We start from the raw sequence: 19837 nt of genomic DNA on the forward strand, positions 1-19837 counted from the left end.
ATGCAAAACAGAGTTCTGTAGCTTGTGTCTGAAAGAACTCCAAACTTCTACATATATCCCTTGTCCCTTGTGGAGGGGCAGTCAGGCCACCTGTGTCTACCTGGCTGGCTCTGGTGTGTGGAGGATGTTTACTGTGCACTTACAAGGACTCATACCTCACGTCTAGCACTTTTTTTTTTATTTTTTTTTTAGCGTTTATTTATTTTTGAGGCAGAGAGAGACAAAGCATGAACGGGGGAGGGTCAGAGAGAGAGGGACACACAGAATCGGAAACAGGCTCCAGGCTCTGAGCGGTCAGCACAGAGCCCGACGCAGGGCTCGAACCCACAAACCGTGAGATCATGACCTGAGCCGGAGTCGGCGGCTCAACCGACGGAGCCACCCAGGCGCCCCAAGCACTTTAAATGCACTGAGTCATTTTGTTCTCACCGCAACCCTGTTAAGATAGGACTAAGGAAATAGTGCTCCCGTAGCTCTGATTGCAGGAAGTGGCAAAGCCCATATGTTCAGCCTGAGGTTATTACACTCCAAATCCATCCCCTTCCTTTTGCGGTGTTCAGCCCCCAAGATTCCATTGGATCACTTACTGTTTTTCCCCACTGTAGCTCAGCAGCCAGGGATGAGGCTGTGGAAATCAACAGATGGATTGAAATTCAATTATTAGTTGAGATTGCAGGAAATAGAACAAAAAGGTGAGGGAGCCAATGGATTTCTTAAAACTTCTGGGAACATTCCAGTTCTGGCTAGCAAGGAAACCATGTGAGATCTCCAAAGCATATACTGGAGTCAAAACTGACTCTGGAAATCTGGAGTTGGGCTTTCTCAGAATCCATCTTATTTTGGACCCTAGAATCTCACACTTGCCAGGGACCTTATTAACAAGCATTTAATACTGAGATTGTCAACTAGCTTTGGTAATGGGCTTAATTTACTATGATTACATAAACTATTCAGCCATCACCCAGATTAGTGATGTTCTAATCCAAATGCCTTTGGGATGAAGGCTTGCAGTATTCAGTTTGCCACAGGACTAACGACTCCCTGTTCATTAGGGCTGGCCTGATGCAGGCACATATCTCTGTTACCTGCCGTGCCTTTTAGATATTTGATGTTGAGGCCCTTGGTTAGTCTGAGAAAGGGCTTTTCTTTTTACAGAAGTCTTGGCATCTTAGGAAAAGATAGGGATATATCAGTGACAGCCACTGAGAAGGACTGTTACAAGGAGAAGCAGGTAGGTATGGTGGCCATTAAGCTTCAGGGAAGGAATTAGATGACACTTGAAAAGCCATCTCACGAAGCAGCTGAGACTTTCATTCTCTTGAAAGCCCTGTTTTGTGCAGTCACTCAGTTTATAGGTAAAGGAACTGAGACAAAACCAGAATAAATTACATCTTCAAGGTCGTACGGGTAACGAGGACCAGAGTCCAGACCCCTAACTCCCAATCTGATGTGTATTCCCATGATATGCATTCCATCTTAAGCAGTTTTACCACTATAGTATCATTTTTGCATGATAAAATCAGATATAGTTTTCAACAATACTCTAGTGATGTCAGTATATGTCCTACTCCTAAGCAGTCAACATGTTATTAAATTGACTTCAATGGATAATCGTTTAGCTCTAAATGCATTAAAGCAGCTATACTCATAGGTACTATATAGAAGTAGATCCAGAATCTTCTTTAGTCCCAAATGCAGATGAAACTTACCAGGATTATAGTGTATGGATACTCCAGGGAAGTTATGGTTTGAGATCATGAAGACACACAGGGTCCTTTAGACCAGTATTGCTCAGTATATTTTGCCCTTGTATTCAGCTTTACTCTCTTACTATTTTCAATTGTTAGTGACATGTAGATTGCAAGGAAAACAGGTCTGGCTATTTTCTTGACCCAAAGACCCATGTACTTTCTTATGTGAGATTAAATGTAGTCAAACTGTTGGCATCATTTTCCCCCAAATAAAATTTTATATAAGGTCTCTTTCTCATTTCAGAAGACACAACCCTGTATTTTCAGTGGGGTACTCGTCTTGAGGCCTGGAACATGCTAGGAAAAAAGAAAAAGAAGGATGTGAAAGAGAACAGGTGGCCCAGCCCCCACTGTGAACCAGTGATAGCATCTAAGCAGAGGAGAATTCATTTGTTTCTAACGCTTTACCAGAAGGATAGTCTAGGTCTCACCTCTATAACTGTCAGGGTCAAAATAATGGTTCTTGTAGCCAGCCTATATGTGTCATATGTCCCTTTATGTCAGCCTAGGCCTCAGCCTAGTAGTGGTAAGAGAAATTACTGTTTTTCTCTTGTGCTCTTTCCATCTGCCCAGTCTGGTTGTGCTTATGTGTGTGCACATGGGCACACATCCATGGTTTTTAATACATTTTCTTAAGATAATAACTATCTGACATCACTTACCATCCATGACTTAAGTAAAGAGAACAAGAATTTAGAACAATATAGGCGATTATGAGCTTTTATGTCAACAGATTCTCAGACCAGCTCAATTCTGTTTGTCAACGATCGTAAGACCACGGTCACATTCCTAAAGCCTTCTATTTCCCCCTCTGCCATGCGCTGATCTAGATGAGCCAAGAGCAATGAACAGTTTTCCAGGTCAATAATTCGTGTCCCTGCTAAATGAACTTTTACCATCTTAAGTAACAGTAATGGCCATTGAAATTTGGGCACCTGTACCAAAAATCTCTATAGAATAGCTTGATGTGTGTGTGTGTGTGTGTGTGTGTGTGTGTGTGCGTGCGTGTGTGTGTGTGTATTCTTTCTTTTTCTTTTCTTTTCCGTTCTTTTCTTTCTACCCATCTGAAGAACTGTTTCAAGGTATCTCAGTTTTGCTGCAAAAAAATCATCAGTGCTATTCCTTACAGGTCTCCTTTCTTGCAAACCCTCACCTGTGTGTTTCTACTTGCATTTCTTCACCTGCAGATGAGAATGATTATGTTTTCCAACACAATAGGTACTATTAATATTTATTTACCTCACAGTCAAATTTTATTAATTACTTAATTACCAGTACTGAAAACAATTAGTGTTTGGGTGCAGAGGAGTTATAGGCATGTTAAGAGAAAAAAGTAGAATAAGTGAGACACAGAGAGAGGTTGAATTCTAAATAAAGGAAACAAGTTTAGCCTTTAATCTGAGCGGTGCCTAGGCCCCCAAAGTGGCCTCTGCCAAATGCATATTGCTCATGTGCACACACACTTTTTTTAATGTTTATTTATTTTTGAGAGAAACAGACAGACAGACAGACATAGTGTGAGTGGGGGAGGGACAGACAGAGAGCAAGACACAGAATCCGAAGCAGGCTCCAGGCTCTGAGCTGTCAGCACAGAGCCTCACGCAGGGCTCAAATTCATGAACCATGAGATCATGACCTGAGCCAAAGTCAGGTGCTTAACCGACTAAGCCACCCAAGCACCCTTCGCGCACACACTTCTGCCCCTGCCTTGAATGGCTGCTGCCTTCCTATATCTTGGACCTGGTTGCCTAAAAGAACATGACATTTCTTTTTCTATGCTCTGCATTTGTAGGTTATAATCAGTTGTAACCATCCTATGCATAAACTCTACCCATTTAACTAAAAATATGAGGAGAGTGTAAGTTGTGCCGTGAGCCACACCTTGGCCTATTTCCCTGCCCTCTGTAAATAGAAGAAATACAACTGGATATAATGAGGCTCTGGTAAAGCTTCAGAAGCTAGAACTGTCTGGCTTCACACTTAGGTTGACACAAGGTTAATGGACAGGCACACTCACCTGTGTGACTCTTGTTTAGGGCCTGGGGATCAGAGCTGTTGCCTGGTGCTCTCTCTCTTCCTTGCAGAGCTTTAGCAAGGCTGTAGCTGTCCCACATCAGAATATATAGAAGCACAAACTAGAAGTGCTGAGAAACTTAAAGCCTCAGTCACACTAACACTAGAGAATAGAATTTGGCATCATCATCATCCCGGTTACCAAAATAATCACACAGTTTATTAAGGTCATACTGTATGTGGTGCTTTGCCAGGTTATGGAATAAAAGAGTGAAAGGACAAACTACTTGTGGTGTTGTTTATTGGTCTGTCTTCTTATGCCTGCCTTTGAGGGATGTGCCATCTAATTGACAAGATAAGTCTAGAGCATGAAAGATGAAATCAGTACAAAGCAGTGTATACTAAATGTCCGGTAAGAGGTACTGAAGGCTTACTGGAGTTCAGAAAAAGTAATGGTCTTTGGGGGATGCCAGATAAATGTATCAGAGAGGAAGGGAGCCAGGGTGGCTCAGTTGTGAGCATCCAGCTTTGGCTCAGGTCACGGTCTCATGGTTTGTGGGCTCGAGCCCCACATCGGACTCCGTGCTGACAGTGTGGAGTCTGCTTGGAATTCTCCCTCTGTCTCTCTGTCCCTCCCCCTCCCCTATGTGTACACTTACTCTCTCTCAAAATAAACTTTTTAAAGAAGTGTCAGAGAGGATACAGATTTTGAAATGGACATCAGTCACAATGAACAACGAGGTAGATGAGAAGGGAACATGATGGCAAGTGGGGGCAGGGGGTAGCAGGAGTGCATGAGAGCGTTTGAGAACGAAACAGCAGACAGTTGTTCTTCATATGGCAAGAGCAGATGCCTTTAAAAAAAAAGAAATTAGGAAATAGAGAAATATCAAGTTTGACATGTAGGAAAGGGTCAGCTTTCAAAGAACTCTGAATTGGGACATTATTCTACTTGGTCTTTCTCAACCCCCATCAAAGAGGGTGTAGACATTTAAGCACTGCACGTATCGTTATCACAAATTGGTTTGCAGGACAGCTCCTTGGTATATTCCAGAGAATCCTAAAGCCCCTGTGCCTTAGCCTCCCTCATGAAAGCTGGGGACAAGGTCTCTGTGGTCTTTGAACTATTCGAAAGTGCTGCTCCAGAAGGATGCCCAGGTACGGTTACTCAACTTCTTCCCCAGCACCAAGATGAACCCCTCCAAACACATGGAAATGCACTAGTTCAGAGCATGAGCAGTTTCAAGTGGCCTTTTAAAGCCTTCACTTCAGAGTTGCCTCTCTCTCACTAAATGCATCACTGGCTCTATTAGCCCCAGCATTGAAAATTCCAACTTGTTTCCACAAATGACAGCAAAAGGCTCTATCAAAAGTGATAGTTTCTTTAGTTCATCACATCTCTATTCACTGCAAAAACATTATTGTCCTTGTGGTTTGTGCTTTATGATTGCTTTTATGAAGACAGTGAAAAGGCAAAATATATAGGTGGAAACTTAAATTGACTTCATATCGCTAGCATTTACCATCTTCAAAAATAGCATACTAGATTAATGCACTTCTGATTTCAAGGTACTTTTTTTTTTCAAATTGGTCTTCCCTGCACATAATAATTCTATCAGACAATGGGCTGTGGAAGAAAGCATCGTGTGTGATTTATTCCTGGGGGCTTTGAAGGATAAAAATACTGTTTTTGTACTAATGTGTCTGAAATATCAGATAAAATATGGTTATAATATGCAAGGGTGTCTTTCAGTTATGGATTTTTTTTTCTTTCACTGTGTTTGTTGTAGGATCTAAGGGAGGAATGTGTAAAGTTGAAAACAAGAGTGTTTGATTTAGAACAACAGAATCGAACGTTAAGCATCCTGTTCCAACAGCGAATCAGACCAACTTCTGATCTGCTTCTTCAGGTATGTGCTTATGTGGAAACAATCTTTGCTACTGAAATGCTATTGACAAGAAGTTACTTTAGTTTGAAAGTTTCCAGGATCTCCATAGGCAAGGCATAGTGTATCAGAACCCTGATTCTTTTCCTTTTCAAGGAATGTCTTTAAAATTGAATGTCTCTTAAATTTCTGAATTTTTAAAGCTATGTTTAGATAAAGAAATACATCAACAAATAATAAACAGGAAAAAGGGACAGAAGGTGTCCTGTAGTAAACTTTGGAATAGAGTCAGGAAATAATTGATTACTTTGGGGACTAATGTTAGTAATCTTGCATTCCATGATAAGCAAAGAAGAGTTTTATGCAATGCCACAGCACATTTCTTCATTTCATTCCCTCTGTAGTCAAAAATTCTTCTGGGATTTGTTTTTCTTTCATACCTCTCTCTGTGCAGAGTTCCTGCTCACACACAATTCCTCCTATATCCTGCCTCAGTGTTTTCAGGTTGCCTTTATCTAAATGCTCTCCCTGAGCTCCTTCTTTACTTTCCTTCATAACATGAAAAGTCATGGAAAGTCAAGCCATTTGAATCATTTTGAAGCCATCCCTGAAAAAGCACCAGAGACTATATCTGATTTGTAGGGAGACAAATGAATTGGCAAAGGGGTCTGGAAGGCTGATCTTTGCTGTTTTCTGGGTTTTTTCAAATCCTATTAATGTGTATATTTGCTCAGACAAGCTCCCATGAGCCTTGCTTAGAGCCCTTCTGAGGCTAAGCTAGCAAAGGGTTAGGCTTCACAGGGGCAACGTACAAAAAATAATCCCCAGCTGTCTGGCCTAATTGGCTGAGAGAAAGGGAAAAGACAGAGGTATCCTCTAGACTGCACTGCCCAGCACAGTAACCACTAACCATGTGGTGCCATGGAAATTGAAAATTAAATTAAAATTAAGCTCCTGTGACATACTAGCCACATTTGAAGTGTTGAAAAGCCACATATGGACAGTGACTACCATTTTGGAAGGTGCATAAATAGGACATTTTCATCACCATAGGAAGTTCTACAGGACAACACTTTTCCATATGGCTGGGGCATTGTTGCTAATTTACCCTTTGAACTTTGGTATGAACATTTTTCCTTGACTCCTCAGGGAAATAATGAGAAATTGCAGGTTATTTCAGGGAAAGAAAGATGTTTGGTAAAGCCGAACATCAAAATATAATTTCCCCCTCCCCAAATTAAAACCAGCCTCTGAATTGCACAATAGATCTCATCTCCTAAATTAATTTCCTCTCTGCTTTATCTGTTACAGCATCATTCATAATTTATGACTCAAAAATTATGCAGAAAAAAATTGGTCTATCTCTGTTTCCTGGTCCCAACCACAACAAATGTTTATCGTAGAGAATCTTGCATCTATAAAAAGTTGTATTTCTTTTGCTCTCGTATCAAGATCCAATATTATAATTACTTTTAACAGCTGTTGCATGTACATGAATTTTTCCATTTTGCTTAGTTTAACTTCAGGCTTTTTGAGAACAATGTTTAAGGATCTATCGTCTCTGTTTATGAATCATGGTGGCTTATTTCCAGAGTAAACACATGTGCCATGGATATTTAAACTTTTTCATTGGTTGTCACAAATTTCTGAAATCCGTATCCAAATGGCAGAGAATGATGCGTATGCTAACAATAGAACTCAGTGTTTATTCACTGGGTATTTTCAGCCAACCCACTTTGTATTCCTCCCCAAATAGTCTTCACTTTCGGGAGCCATTCTAATTTGAATAACATTTCTAAAAGATAGGTTGCTAATGGTTCTGTAAAGAAGAATGGTAGAAAGCGGGATGCCTGCGCTCTACCATCTATCACAGATAGACGGAGTTTCTGGCTTTTCAGGGGGTCTGTTAATTATGTGACTTGCATTTTTCATTGTCTGGTGGCACAAATACACACGGTGGAGCACTGGCTAAAAATAAAAACAGGCTGTATGTGCTTTGCACCTATGGAAGCACTTTATTTGTTGAACAGAATAATGAATAAATGACACCAATATATTCTGTAAGTTGGGAGTTATTTTGCATACACCTAAGGGAAGTTTATGCCCTCACTTCTTCTGAACTTTTCCTGTCGTATGTGGATGCTTTGGAACTCCCCAGTCGTGCCCATCCAGCCGAACCTTTTGGAGTGTGTGGCTTTGGGGCATGGCAAATCCACCAGCTCCCCTGGTTCCAAACATTATTGACCTTACAGCTTCTGCCCATAGACTGGAGACTCAGTACAGTACATTTCTAACTAGTTTTCTATATGTCATAGAAACCTGTGTTAGTTGCTCCCTGCCGAATACGGCCTAATGATTATCTACAATGTAAAGTGCCCACTTGAAGAGAAATACAGAAAGAAGATTGTTGAACCCATTATGATTTTAGGAGATAGACTGTAAAAAGTAGAAAAGGAAATAATTCATAAGAACCAGTCAGTTCTTTGTCCTGAGAAATAGAAAATGAGGTTACATAGATATTATGTAGCAATTTTTTGTGTATAGGAGAAACAAAAAAGAAGTTCTATGGGCTAGTTTACAAAAATCTGGGAAATTTATAAAGGGACCAGGTACATGCTGGAGGCAGGGTGGGGAGGAGAAACTAACCTGAAAATTAAATTCTTAAGAATAGCAGTAATGTTCTGTGGTGATTCCAGTTTCCAGAATGGTATTTCTGGGACTAGGGGCGGTAACAAATCACAGTAGCAAGGCCCTTTATTAAAATAAACAAGTTGAGCTAAATTCTAAAGACTTGAGAAGCCAGTACAGCAAATAAAATTCCAAGGTAGTGTTCTTAATGGAACTTGAGTCTCTAACTAACCTTATTTGAGTCCATTAACCAACGTTCACCATTTCCTTTTGTAAATCATGTTAAACAACAGTCATTTTATCAGACATTGGAAACTGGTAGAGAACTCTTTACTAAGTGTCTTTACTTCTCTTGTGAGGTGAGTTGAATTCTTACCATAAATGAGCCATCTTTGTGACTCAGTATGTTTAGGCAAGTAGTACTTAAAATGGCAATTATGTAATTTTTAAACTACTATATAGGGATGAAATAGGGTACAGTAAGAATTGTTTATATAAAACAAAGTTGAATACTTGAAAGCCATCTATAAAGGCAAGTCACTAAATAAATGTTTATGATCAAATGAAATATAGGTGCCTAACTAAAAAAATTATGGGAGCTGGAGAATTATATTAACTGTGGAGGCATTCTGTATGCATATTGCTTCGGAAATCATTTTAAGTTCTTGTTACATTGTTAAGAAAACCCAAAACAAAGACATATGCATAGACAACGCATAAAGCATGTGTTTGATATCCCTCCCTCCTGAAAAAACAGACTCTAATAATAGGATCCCCAGGCAAAGAAGTGGCCTTGGCCCTACCAACAATGTTATTTAACAAACGCATAGTGCTTACCATGTGTAGGATACTGTTCTACAGCCTTTACAGTGCTCACCAGTTTAGTCTCCATTACAATCCTATGAGGCAGGAAGTATCATTGCACCCATTTTTACAAATGGGGACTGTTAGGCACAAAGTCCCCCAGCTGGTAGTTGACAGAGTGGGAATCTAAACCCATGGTCTGGCTCAGGTCCCTCCTTTCCCCCTCCCTTCTGTGCTCCCTCTATGGAATACAAATGATCATGAGGAACTTCTGATTCCATACTGTAACTGACATTTTGATTAACTGGACCATGTGATCAGGTCGGATCAGAGGGCTTCTGCAGTGAAATCACAACAAGGCAACGACCATATTTACACATTTCTGAAAGCCTCTTGATTTGTGGCATCCATGATTTTCCCCTCTCCTGTGTGTTCTGTTTTTGTCTTATTTTGGACACCTGTGTTATCCTTATTCTGATAAAACATTATTCTCATATTTTTTTGCCTAACACAGTTTTTCTTTTCTTTTCCTTCTCATTGGATATTTCAAAGGGTCCTAATACCCATATCCTTAGGCCAAAATAGAAAGAAAAGAAATGACGTAATATAGATTATTCACGCAAACAGTTGAGAATCTGACAGCTTAGAACCAAGGTGTAAACATTTGCTGTCACTTCCTAGAGTGTTTTTTTTTTTTGCTAGTGTTTTGTTTTATGGTATTATTTCATATGATATTAGAGGATTTTAAAATTCTCTTGTACTTCTGTTTATTTTTTTCTCCCCTAAATCTTTATTTTCAGAGTGTAAATCTATTTCAACAGTCTGATTTGACAGGAGAATACACTGTACACTGGCCTCTCCACCTACCCACAACAATGAATCCCATTCTCTGAGACTTAGGCTGGTGCTGCCAGCTTTCAAGGACCCCAGGGCCATGGCAGTGCTCCTGGAACTTTCCCCTTGCTGAAGCTCCGTTAGTATTGATGACCCATCCCACACAATTAAGCAGGTCATGGTCATGTATGGAATTATATAATCCTAATCTCTCATGGCAGGGATGGTGGAAGGCATGTAGTGGAAATGCCAGGAACTGTGGTTTTATGCTAACCTTTCCTTTCAATCTCTATGAGGGCAAGAACCATGCTGAATGTGGCATTTTACCTCCCACCGATATTATCACTGTTCATAATATGTATTCATTGTATGTACTTAGTGATTGTTCAACACTTAATTACAGACCTTTTTATGGGATATAATTTGAGGGGGGAAGAATTTTCTTTTGTTTGTGTTTTTTGTGTGTGCAACAATGTCATTTTCTTTATTATTTTTCCTTCCAGAGTAATTAAGATATAACTGACATACGTTGTATAGGTTTAAGGTATATAACAGAATGATTCTATACACATAAATATTATGAAATGATCACCACAGTAGGTTTAGTTAACATCCAACATCTCACATAGTTATAATTTGTTCCTTGTGATAAGAAATTTACAATCTACTTACTTAGCAGCTTTCAAATATACAATACAGTATTGTCAATTCTAGTCGCTATGTTGTATATTATATATCCAGGATTTATGTATCTTATAATTGGAAGTTTTGACCACCATCACCAGTTTCCCCCAACCTCCCACCCTCAACCTCTGGCAACAACCAATCTCTTCTGTTTCTATGAGTTCTCTTTTATTGCACACCACATATAAGTGAGATCGTATGGTATTTGTCTTTTTCTGTCTTAGCATAATGACCTCAAGGTCCATCCATGTTGTCAGAATGCCAGGATTTTCTCTTTTGTGGCTGATAATATTCCATATATATACATATATATATATATGAATATATGTATATATTCCATTCTTAAGAGAAAATCTTAAGCAATCTCCATGCTTAACATGGAGCCTGACACAGGGCTTGATCTCATGACCCTGAGGTCATGACCTGAGGTGAAATCAAGAGTATCGGACACTTAACCAGCTGAGCCAACCAGGTGCCCCATATTACATTTTTTTTTGTTCATTCATGTGTCATTGGATTGTGTGTGTGTGTGTGTGTGTGTGTGTGTGTGTGTGTGTGTATCACATTTTCTTTATCCATTCATTCATTAATGAACACTTGTGCTGTTTCCATCTCTGGGCAATTGTAAGTAATGCTGAAAAGAAAATGAGTGTGCAGATACCTCCTTGAGATAATGATTTTGTTTTCTTTGGACATTTGCCCAGAAGTGGCTGGATCATATGATTATTTTATGTTTAATGTTTTCAGGAACCTCCATGGTTATTTCTTGTCTTTTTGGTAATACGCATTCTAACAGGTATCAGATGATAGCTTGTGGTTTTGATTTGAATTTCGCTGGTAATTAGTTATATCAAACATGTACCTGTTGACTATTTGAATAGCTTCTTTGGAAAAATGTTTATTCAGGCCCTTTGCCCATTTTTAAATGGGGTTACTTGATTTTTTGTTATTGTGTTGCATGAGCTTCTTATATATTTTAGATATTAACCTCTTATCAGAAACATGATATGCAGATATTTTCTCCCATTCCATAAGTTGGCTTTTCTTTTTCTTTCTTTCTTTCTTTCTTTCTTTCTTTCTTTCTTTCTTTCTTTCTTTCTTTCCTTCTTTCTTTCTCTCTTTCTTTCTTTATCATTTGTTTTGCCGTGAAGAATCATTTAGTTTGATGCGGTCTTTCTTGTTTCTTTTTGATTTTGTCGCTTGTGCTATCGGTTTCATATCCAACAAATCATTACCCATATCAATTTTGAGGAGCTTTTTTTCCCCCAGTGTTTTCTTGTAGAAGTTTAATGGTTTCAGGTCTTATATTTAAGCCTGTACACTGACATTTCAGGTTGATTTTGTGCATGGTATAAAATAGGAGTTTTTATTTGTTTGTTTCATTCTTTTGCATGTGAATATCCAATTTTCTCAACACCATTTATTGAAGACTGTCTTTTCTCCATTGAGTGCTCTTGGCTCCCTTGACAGATATTAGTTGACCATATATGCATGGGATTTTTTTGGTGGGGTGGTGGGAAGAGTCTCTCACTTTTGTTCCATTCATCTATATGTCTATTTTTCTACCAATAACATTTAAATTCAGTCCTGTAGCTTTGTAATATATTTGAAATCTGGAAATGTCATGCCTCCAGCTTACTTCTTTTTTCTCAGGCTTATTTTGGCTCTCCGGGGTCTTTTGTGGTTCTAAACTAATTTCAGGATTTTTTTTCTATCTCTGTAAAATATACCACTGAAATCTTGATAGAGATTTTATTAAACCTATACATGATTTGGGGTAATATGCTCCAACCCAAGAGCATCAGTATCTCCATTTATTTGTGTTTTTCTTTCATTTCTTTCTAAATTTAGTGTTTAATAGTTTCAGTATAGAAATTTTTCACCTTTTTGGTTAGATCCATTTGTAAGTATTTTATTGGTTTCATGATATTGTTACTGGGATTGTTTTCTTCATTTCTCTTTCCGATAATTCATTGTGTGTAGAAATGCTACTGATGTTTTATGTTGATTTTGTATCCTGCAACTTTACTGAATTCATTAAGTCTAATTGCTTGTTGGATCTGCAAATAGAGACAGTTTTACTTGGTTCTTTCTGATTCCATTGGCTTTTAGTTATTTTTCTTGACTGAATGCTCTGGTTAAACTTCCAATACTCTGTTGAATATGGGTGGTGAGGGTGGGCACCGTTGTCTTGTTCCTAATTTTAGAGGAAAAATCTTTCACCAGTGAGAATGATGTTAGCTTGTGGTGTTTATTATGTCGAGGTATGTTCCTTCCACACCCAGTTTGTTGAGAGTTTTTATCATAAATGAACATTGAATTTTGTCAAATGCTTTTTCTGTCCCTACTAAGATGATCATATGATTTTATCTTTTATTTTATTAATGTGATGTATCACTTCTATTGATTCTCATGCATTGAAATTTTTGTGCCTTAGGGATCAATCCCAGCTGATCATGGTGTATGATCTATTTTATTTGCTGTTGAATTTAGTTTACAAGTATTTTGTTGAGATTTTTTTGTCAACATTCATCAGGGATATTGGCCTGTAGTTTTCTTTACTGGTAGTATCCTTATCTGTCTTTGGTATCTTGGTAGTGCCAGCTTTGTAAAGTGAGTTTGGGAGTGTTCTATAAACTCCAGTTTTTTGGAAGAATTTGGGAAGAATTGGCATTAATTCTTCTTTAAATGTTTAGTCAAATTCACCAGCAAAACCATCTGGTCCTAGGCTTTTCTTTATTGGGAAGTTTTGGATTACTGATTCAATTTCTTTACTCATTACCAGTCTTTTCAGATTTTCTATTCATGATTTAGTTGTACTAGGTTGCATATTTCTAGACATTTTTCCTGGTTTTTTTTCTCTAGGTTGCCCAATTTATTGGCACTTAACTGTTCAGAGTAGTTTCTTATGATCCTTAGTATTTCTTTATTATCATTTATAATGTCTCCTCATTAATTTATATTTTTTTATTTGAATACTCTGTCTTTTTTCCTTGGTTAGTCCAGCTAAATGTTTACAAATTTTGCTTATCTTTTCAAAAAGCCAAACCTTAGTTTTGTTATTCTTTTATATTGTTTTCCTGTTCACTATTTCATTTACTTCTCCTCTAATATTAATTACTTCCTTCCTTCTGCTAACTGTGGGCTCAATTTGTTCTTTTTTTCTACCTCCTTGGGGGTTAAGTTTGGTTACTTATTTGGGATTGTTATTTTTCCTTGATGCATGTGTTTATCACTGTAAAAATCCCTCTTAGAACTGCTTTTGCTGTGCCCTACAAGTTTTGATGTGTATTCATTTTTATTTGTCTCAAGATACCTTTTTTATTTATCTTTTGAGTTCTTCTTTGATCCATTGGTTGTTCAGGAGTGTATTGTTTAATTTTCATATATTTGCAAGTTTTCTAATTTTCTTCCTGTTACTGATTTTTAGTTTCTTACTAATGTGGTCAGAAAAAGTGCTTGGATGATTTCAATATTCTTAAATTTGCTAAAACTTGTTTTCTCACATATGATCTATCCTAGGAAATATTCCCTTGGTGCTTAAGAAAAATGTGTATCTTACTATTGTTGGATGGAATGTTCTGTGTGTGTCTATTAGGTCCATTTGGTCTATAGTGTTCAAATCTGCTGTTTCCTTATAGATTCTCTGTATGTAGGATCTATCAATTGTTAAGAATGGAGTGTTGAAGTTCTCTATTATTGTACTGCTATCTCTCTGCCTTTAGTTATGTTAACATATTCTTTATATATTTGAGTGTTTCAATGTTGGGTGCATAAATATTTATAATTATTATATATTCTTGATGGATTGACCCCTTTATAATTATATAATGACATTATTTGTCTCTTTTGGCCATTTTTAGCATAAAGTCCATTTGTCTTAAATAAATATAGCTACTTGGTTTTTTTTCCTGGTTTACCATGGTTGAAATACCTTTTTCCATCCTTTTACTCTCAATCTATGTGTGTCTTTAAAGCCAAAATAAGTCTCTTGTGGGCAGCATATCATTGGATCTTTTTTATAAGACTCAATTCAGCCATCCTAAGTTTTTTAATTGAAGAATTTAATCACTTTATGTTTAAAGTAATTATTGATAGCTAGAGACTTACTATTACCATTTTGTTAATTGTCTTTTAATTTTGTAGGTGTTTTGTTCCTTGCTTTTTATCTTGCTATTATCTATTGTGATTTTTTGACTTCCTGTAACAGTATGCTTTAGTCCTTTATCATAATCTTTTGTATAACTGCTATAGGTTTTTCCTTTGTAGTTACCGTGAGGCTTATCTGAAATATTTTATATTTATAATATCCTGTTGTAGGCTGATAACAATTAAACTTGGGTAGCAGATGGGAGCTTTACACTTTCTTTTCTCCCTGTCACATTTTAGGTTATTGATTTTAAAATGTACATATTTTTATATTGTATATTCAATAACAAATTATTGTACTTATGTTTATTTTTAATGCATTTTCTTTTATGTTAAAACCAGAGTTGTAAGTGGACATGCACCATCATTATAATAATAGAAAATCTGTCTTTGACTACATATTTATCATTACCAGTGAATTTTGCACATACAGATATGTGTTTTTATAATGTTAATTAGCATACCTTTATTCCCATGTAAAGAACACCTTTTAGCATTTCTTGTAAGACAGTTTTAGTGGTGATGAACTCCCTCAGGTTTTGTTTGTTTAGGAAAGTCTTTATCTCCTTCATTTCTGAAGGATGGCTTTACTAGGTATAGTATTTGGGGTTTAGTTTTTTTTCTTTCAATATTTTTAATATAGTGTGTCATTTTTCCTAACTTGCAAAGTTTCTATTGAGAAATTCACCCATAGCTTTATGGAAGTTCCCAGGCATGTGACATGTCACTTTTCTCTTGCTACTTTCAAAATTATCTGTCTTTGACTTGAAAAGTTAGTTATTATGTGTGTCAGTGTAGCCTTTTCAGGTTCAGCCTATTGAGGAGTTTTTGATCTTCATGAATTTGGATGTCCATTTCTCTCCCCAGGTTTGGGAAGTTTTCAACCATTTTTGCTTTAAATATATTTTCTGTCTTTTTCTCTTTATCTTCAACTTCTGGGATTTTCCTAATGTGTTTATTGTTCTTTCTTGACTATGTGCCATAAGTGCTATATGCTTTCTTCACTCTTTTTTATTCTTTTTTTCTTTTTGCTCCAATGACCGGAGAATTTCAAATAACCTGTCTTCCAGTTTACTAATTCTCTCTTCTCCTTGGTTGAGTCTATTGCTGAAGCTCTCTGCTGAATTCTTCAGTCATTGTATTCTTCAGCTTTATGATTTTTGTTTGTTTGTTTGTTTTTTGGATGGTTTCTTCATCTTTGCTAAACTTCTCATTTTGCTTATGCATTGTATTTTTAATTTTGTGTAGTTGCCTGTGCATTCTTATAGTTTACTAAACTTCTTTAAGAGGATAATTCTAATTGTTTGTCAGGAGGTTTATATATCTGAATAGGTTTCTGAAGAGGTTTCTGAATATCTTTGGTAGCATTCTTGGGCAAGGCGAACTGGTAGCAAGTGGGGTTTGCTCTGAGGGGGGTCTCCATTTGGGTGAGGCACCGATCTAGACCTTAGGTTGGAAGTGTCACTAGCTGTGAACAGTTGGATAGAACTGTTGGCTTGGGTCCCTTCCAAAATGCAGCTGGAGGATGGGCTCCACATTTGCTGATTAGGCTTTCTAATTGGGTGGGAGTGGGTGCTCTACATAGCAGTTGAGCAAGCCTGTGAATTTTCTTCCCTGCCTAGGCAGGGACATAGAACAGGGTCCAAAGTTGTTATACGTTGTTAGTTGTGGACCAGAATCAGGAAAGATTGTTCACTGAGCTCCTAGTCAGACAGGGCCATCCGCTCTGATGATGGGCAGAGCTGCTGGCTGGGTTTTCTAAGTACCACTACAAAACATGGCTCTACAGTGGGCCATGCAACCTCCTGGTGCTCTAGTTATACTTCCTGGGAAGGTAAGATGGAGATCTATACTCAACAATAGGTGGGGCCTTGAGCCCACTTCCTTGCCTTGCTGGCACAGCAGAACAGGTTTCAAAGCTGGGAAAACTCACTAACCAAGGACTCAAATCAGGCATAACTGTACACCAAGTTTCCTGGCAGTATGAGGCCACCAGCTGGTCTCTGCAGATGGTAAGAGCTGCTGGCTGAGCTCTCTGTTCAAATGCCATTATAAGTGGCATTGTAGGATGGGCACACAGCTTCCCAGGTGCTCTGGTTAGGTTTCCTGGTCAGGTGGAGCTGGAAGCTACAATAGTAATTGGGGCTACAAATCTGCTCCACTGTCTGTGTGGGATAGCAGAACAGGTCCAGAGGCTGGCACTGCTCATTGTTCAGGGACCCATACCAGACAGAACTGCATACTGAGTACTCTGGCATGAGGTCACTGGCTTGTCTCTGCAGATAGGCAAACCCACTGGCTGGAATCTCAGGTGCCATTGCATGAAGGAACTTGGTCTGCCCAGATCCAAGCACTGGTGACTGTAAGCCTTGCCCCTCTTTTCTGTCCCAATCTGATCTCCAGTGTTCAAGCTCCACATAGTCCTCTGCAATCCCCATGGGATGAGACCCAAATGAACCTCTCAGGCAGTGACCCACAATGCTGAGGGACCTGGATGTCTATCTCAGGCTCTTTTTTCTCCCACTGGAGAAACCATAGGCTCCAAGGGCCCTCTTGGTGCAGTGGTCTGTCAGTCTTTTGGAGAGTTGATGCAGTCACAGTGTAGTTGTTTCTCTTACCCTTCCAGTGTGGTCTTTCTTGGTCTCTGTAGTCCAAAGGGCTGCTTCCGCCTCACTCCTGTATTTGGGGACTTTCATAATGGTGTCCTATCTAGGGATGGTTGGTCTTCTTGTGAGGGGAACTGAAGTCAGGAGCAACCTCTATCACCATCTTGATCACATCACTATTGAGGGGGATGTTTCTTTTTTTTTTTTTTTCATTCTTTTTTTTTTCCAATATATGAAATTTATTGTCAAATTGGTTTCCATACAACACCCAGTGCTCATCCCAAAAGGTGCCTCCTCAATACCCATCACCCACCCTTCCCTCCCTCCCACCCCCCCCCCATCAACCCTCAGTTTGTTCTCAGTTTTTAAGAGTCTCTTATGCTTTGGCTCTCTCCCACTCTAACCTCTTTTTTTTTTTCCTTCTTGAGGGGGATGTTTCTAACTGTGATAAGATTGTAATCTTAGTTTGAAGATTATGCCATTTTCTGTCCACTTAGGTATATTTTTCCATTAGTTTCCTTGTAGCTAGGTACCCAGTTTATATTTTTAATCCTTTCTTTATTTCTGAGAAGAAGGATTTTTTTTAGGCGTTTACACTCTTTGCTACCTTAGAACTTGTGATTGCATAAAGAACACAGCCACGCAGAACTACCCAGAGCTGAACAATCAATTAACAACCAACATGAAGGTACCTTCTCCAGGGTATTTGGTCATTCTGAGAATTAGAAGACATCAACCAGTTAAATGTTTTTAACTGTACATATTTGCTTTTTAAAAGGTGTGCACACCTGCCTTTAGGGTACTTTCTAAATATACAGAGTTGCGGTGAAAAGTGAGATGAAAAGAAGTAATTAGGAGACTTTAGAATAACACAAAAAGCATCAAGGGAGAAGGAGGTGAGTGGGTAAAGGACTGGATAAAGAATGGGACAATGATTCTTCACTTCTGGAGCTGGAGGCTTTTCATTCGGATTGATTGGGCCTCTCTTGAGCCACAAGCTAAGAAGGAGTCAAGAGAAGTGGCAAAAAAAAAAAAAAAATCCATACATATTTAGAGCAGCTACCTGGCTTCCCACCCTGCAAAGATATAAATTTGCCTTATGAGTTTCTAAAATTGATCAGCTCTTCCCTCAGGACTGTTCTGTGCCAGGTGTGGAGGGGCCTCTGGCTCTGCTCTATGGACCCGGTGTCTAATTTAGAAACACCCACAGAATGACAGGAGGAGTCTGTCATGATATTGTAGGGATGGTGAGTGACACCAGAGCCCGGATGGCAGAGCACCGCCAGTGGTGATTTGTTATCCTGCGTGATCAGAGAACTTTGGTGGCTTCATTGTGGGTATCTGTTAAATGTGAAAACATAGTAGGAATGTGCGGCAGGGGTTCTCATGCAATAAACTCTGGGAAGGGTATTCACTTGTCTGGAGTATGGAGAATGGCCTTTCTGAGAAGCAAAGGACACTTTGAAAGATCACACAGCTTCTGCAGGGCAGGGTTCTCAATTATTAGATGCCCCATACAAGGTTGGTTTGGAATCAAGTAAGAGTAGCAGAGAATATGGGGAAGAATCTTCAGGTTATGGCAAGATGTGATTTTCCCCTCTTTGTAATGTATCCAAGGCCATCTATAGACTTGCTTCACCCCCAACAACTTCATTTTTCTTTTTTTTTTCCCTTTCTGACACAAATTCTTTACTTTAGCCAAGCAGAAATACTTTTCACTCCACAGAGCATAACATAGGTTTTCCTTCAACTGTTCCATTTTGTATGTCATTCCCCTGTTGGAAATGCTGTTCCTCCCACCCTTCCCATCCACCCCTGCTATCCCTCTTCTTTCACTTAATCAATCTGAAGCACCAAATGTAGGTTAGTGCTGGGGATTCGGTGGTGAAATGCATTTCCTCAGCAGTTGTAGTCCATAAGTACCAAGGAGAATGTGGTGCTGTGGTGAGAGGCGCATGAGATGCTACAGGGTCAGGGCAGCAGGGCAGGAGGACTAACCCTGGTGGGTCAGGGGCTTTGGGAAGGACTAACAGAGGAAGGAATGCCTCCTTGTGAGTCTAGAAACATGAATAGACGTTTGTTAGGGGACGAGGAAGAATATAAACACAAGCCTGAAGAAACAGCCTGTGCAAAGATGTGAAGGCATGGGGAAGGTCTCCCTCCTCCTTCCAATCCTGTTTTATATGTATATGCTTTGGAAGTGCTCCTGGAATAAAATCATTCCATCCCCACCCCTCCGTGTCCTACACACACCTTGCTCACCAGGTTCCAGGCTGTACTGATATGTCACCTTGTAAGTAGGCTACTTTATTTTCATACGTGTTTACTCTTCATTCCCAAGTCAGTTGGCCCTGGCCTTAACTGTCCATGTATCATGTCTAAATGCTGTGTTATGATGTGCTTCTTGTCACCATTATGTAACGGTCAGGGGTACAAGTGGTCTTTTATAAGGAAGTCAGGGTATGACTGCTAGTCTTCACTT

At 38.8% G+C, this 19837-nt stretch overlaps 1 protein-coding gene across 5 annotated transcripts in view; it reads left to right on the top strand.

Moving 5' to 3' along the window:
* Positions 1-19837, top strand: part of NCKAP5 (NCK associated protein 5) — a 968925-nt gene that overhangs the window by 775178 nt on the left and 173910 nt on the right. For all 5 annotated transcript variants that reach the window (XM_060622495.3, XM_060622496.3, XM_060622500.3 and 2 more), the window contains one exon: positions 5555-5674. In XM_060622495.3, coding sequence (XP_060478478.1) covers positions 5555-5674 — 120 coding nt within the window. The remainder of the gene's footprint in view (positions 1-5554; positions 5675-19837) is intronic.

This window comes from Panthera onca, chromosome C1, assembly GCF_046562875.1.
Source record: "Panthera onca isolate mPanOnc1 chromosome C1, mPanOnc1 haplotype 2, whole genome shotgun sequence".
Taxonomy (NCBI): Eukaryota; Metazoa; Chordata; class Mammalia; order Carnivora; family Felidae; genus Panthera; species Panthera onca.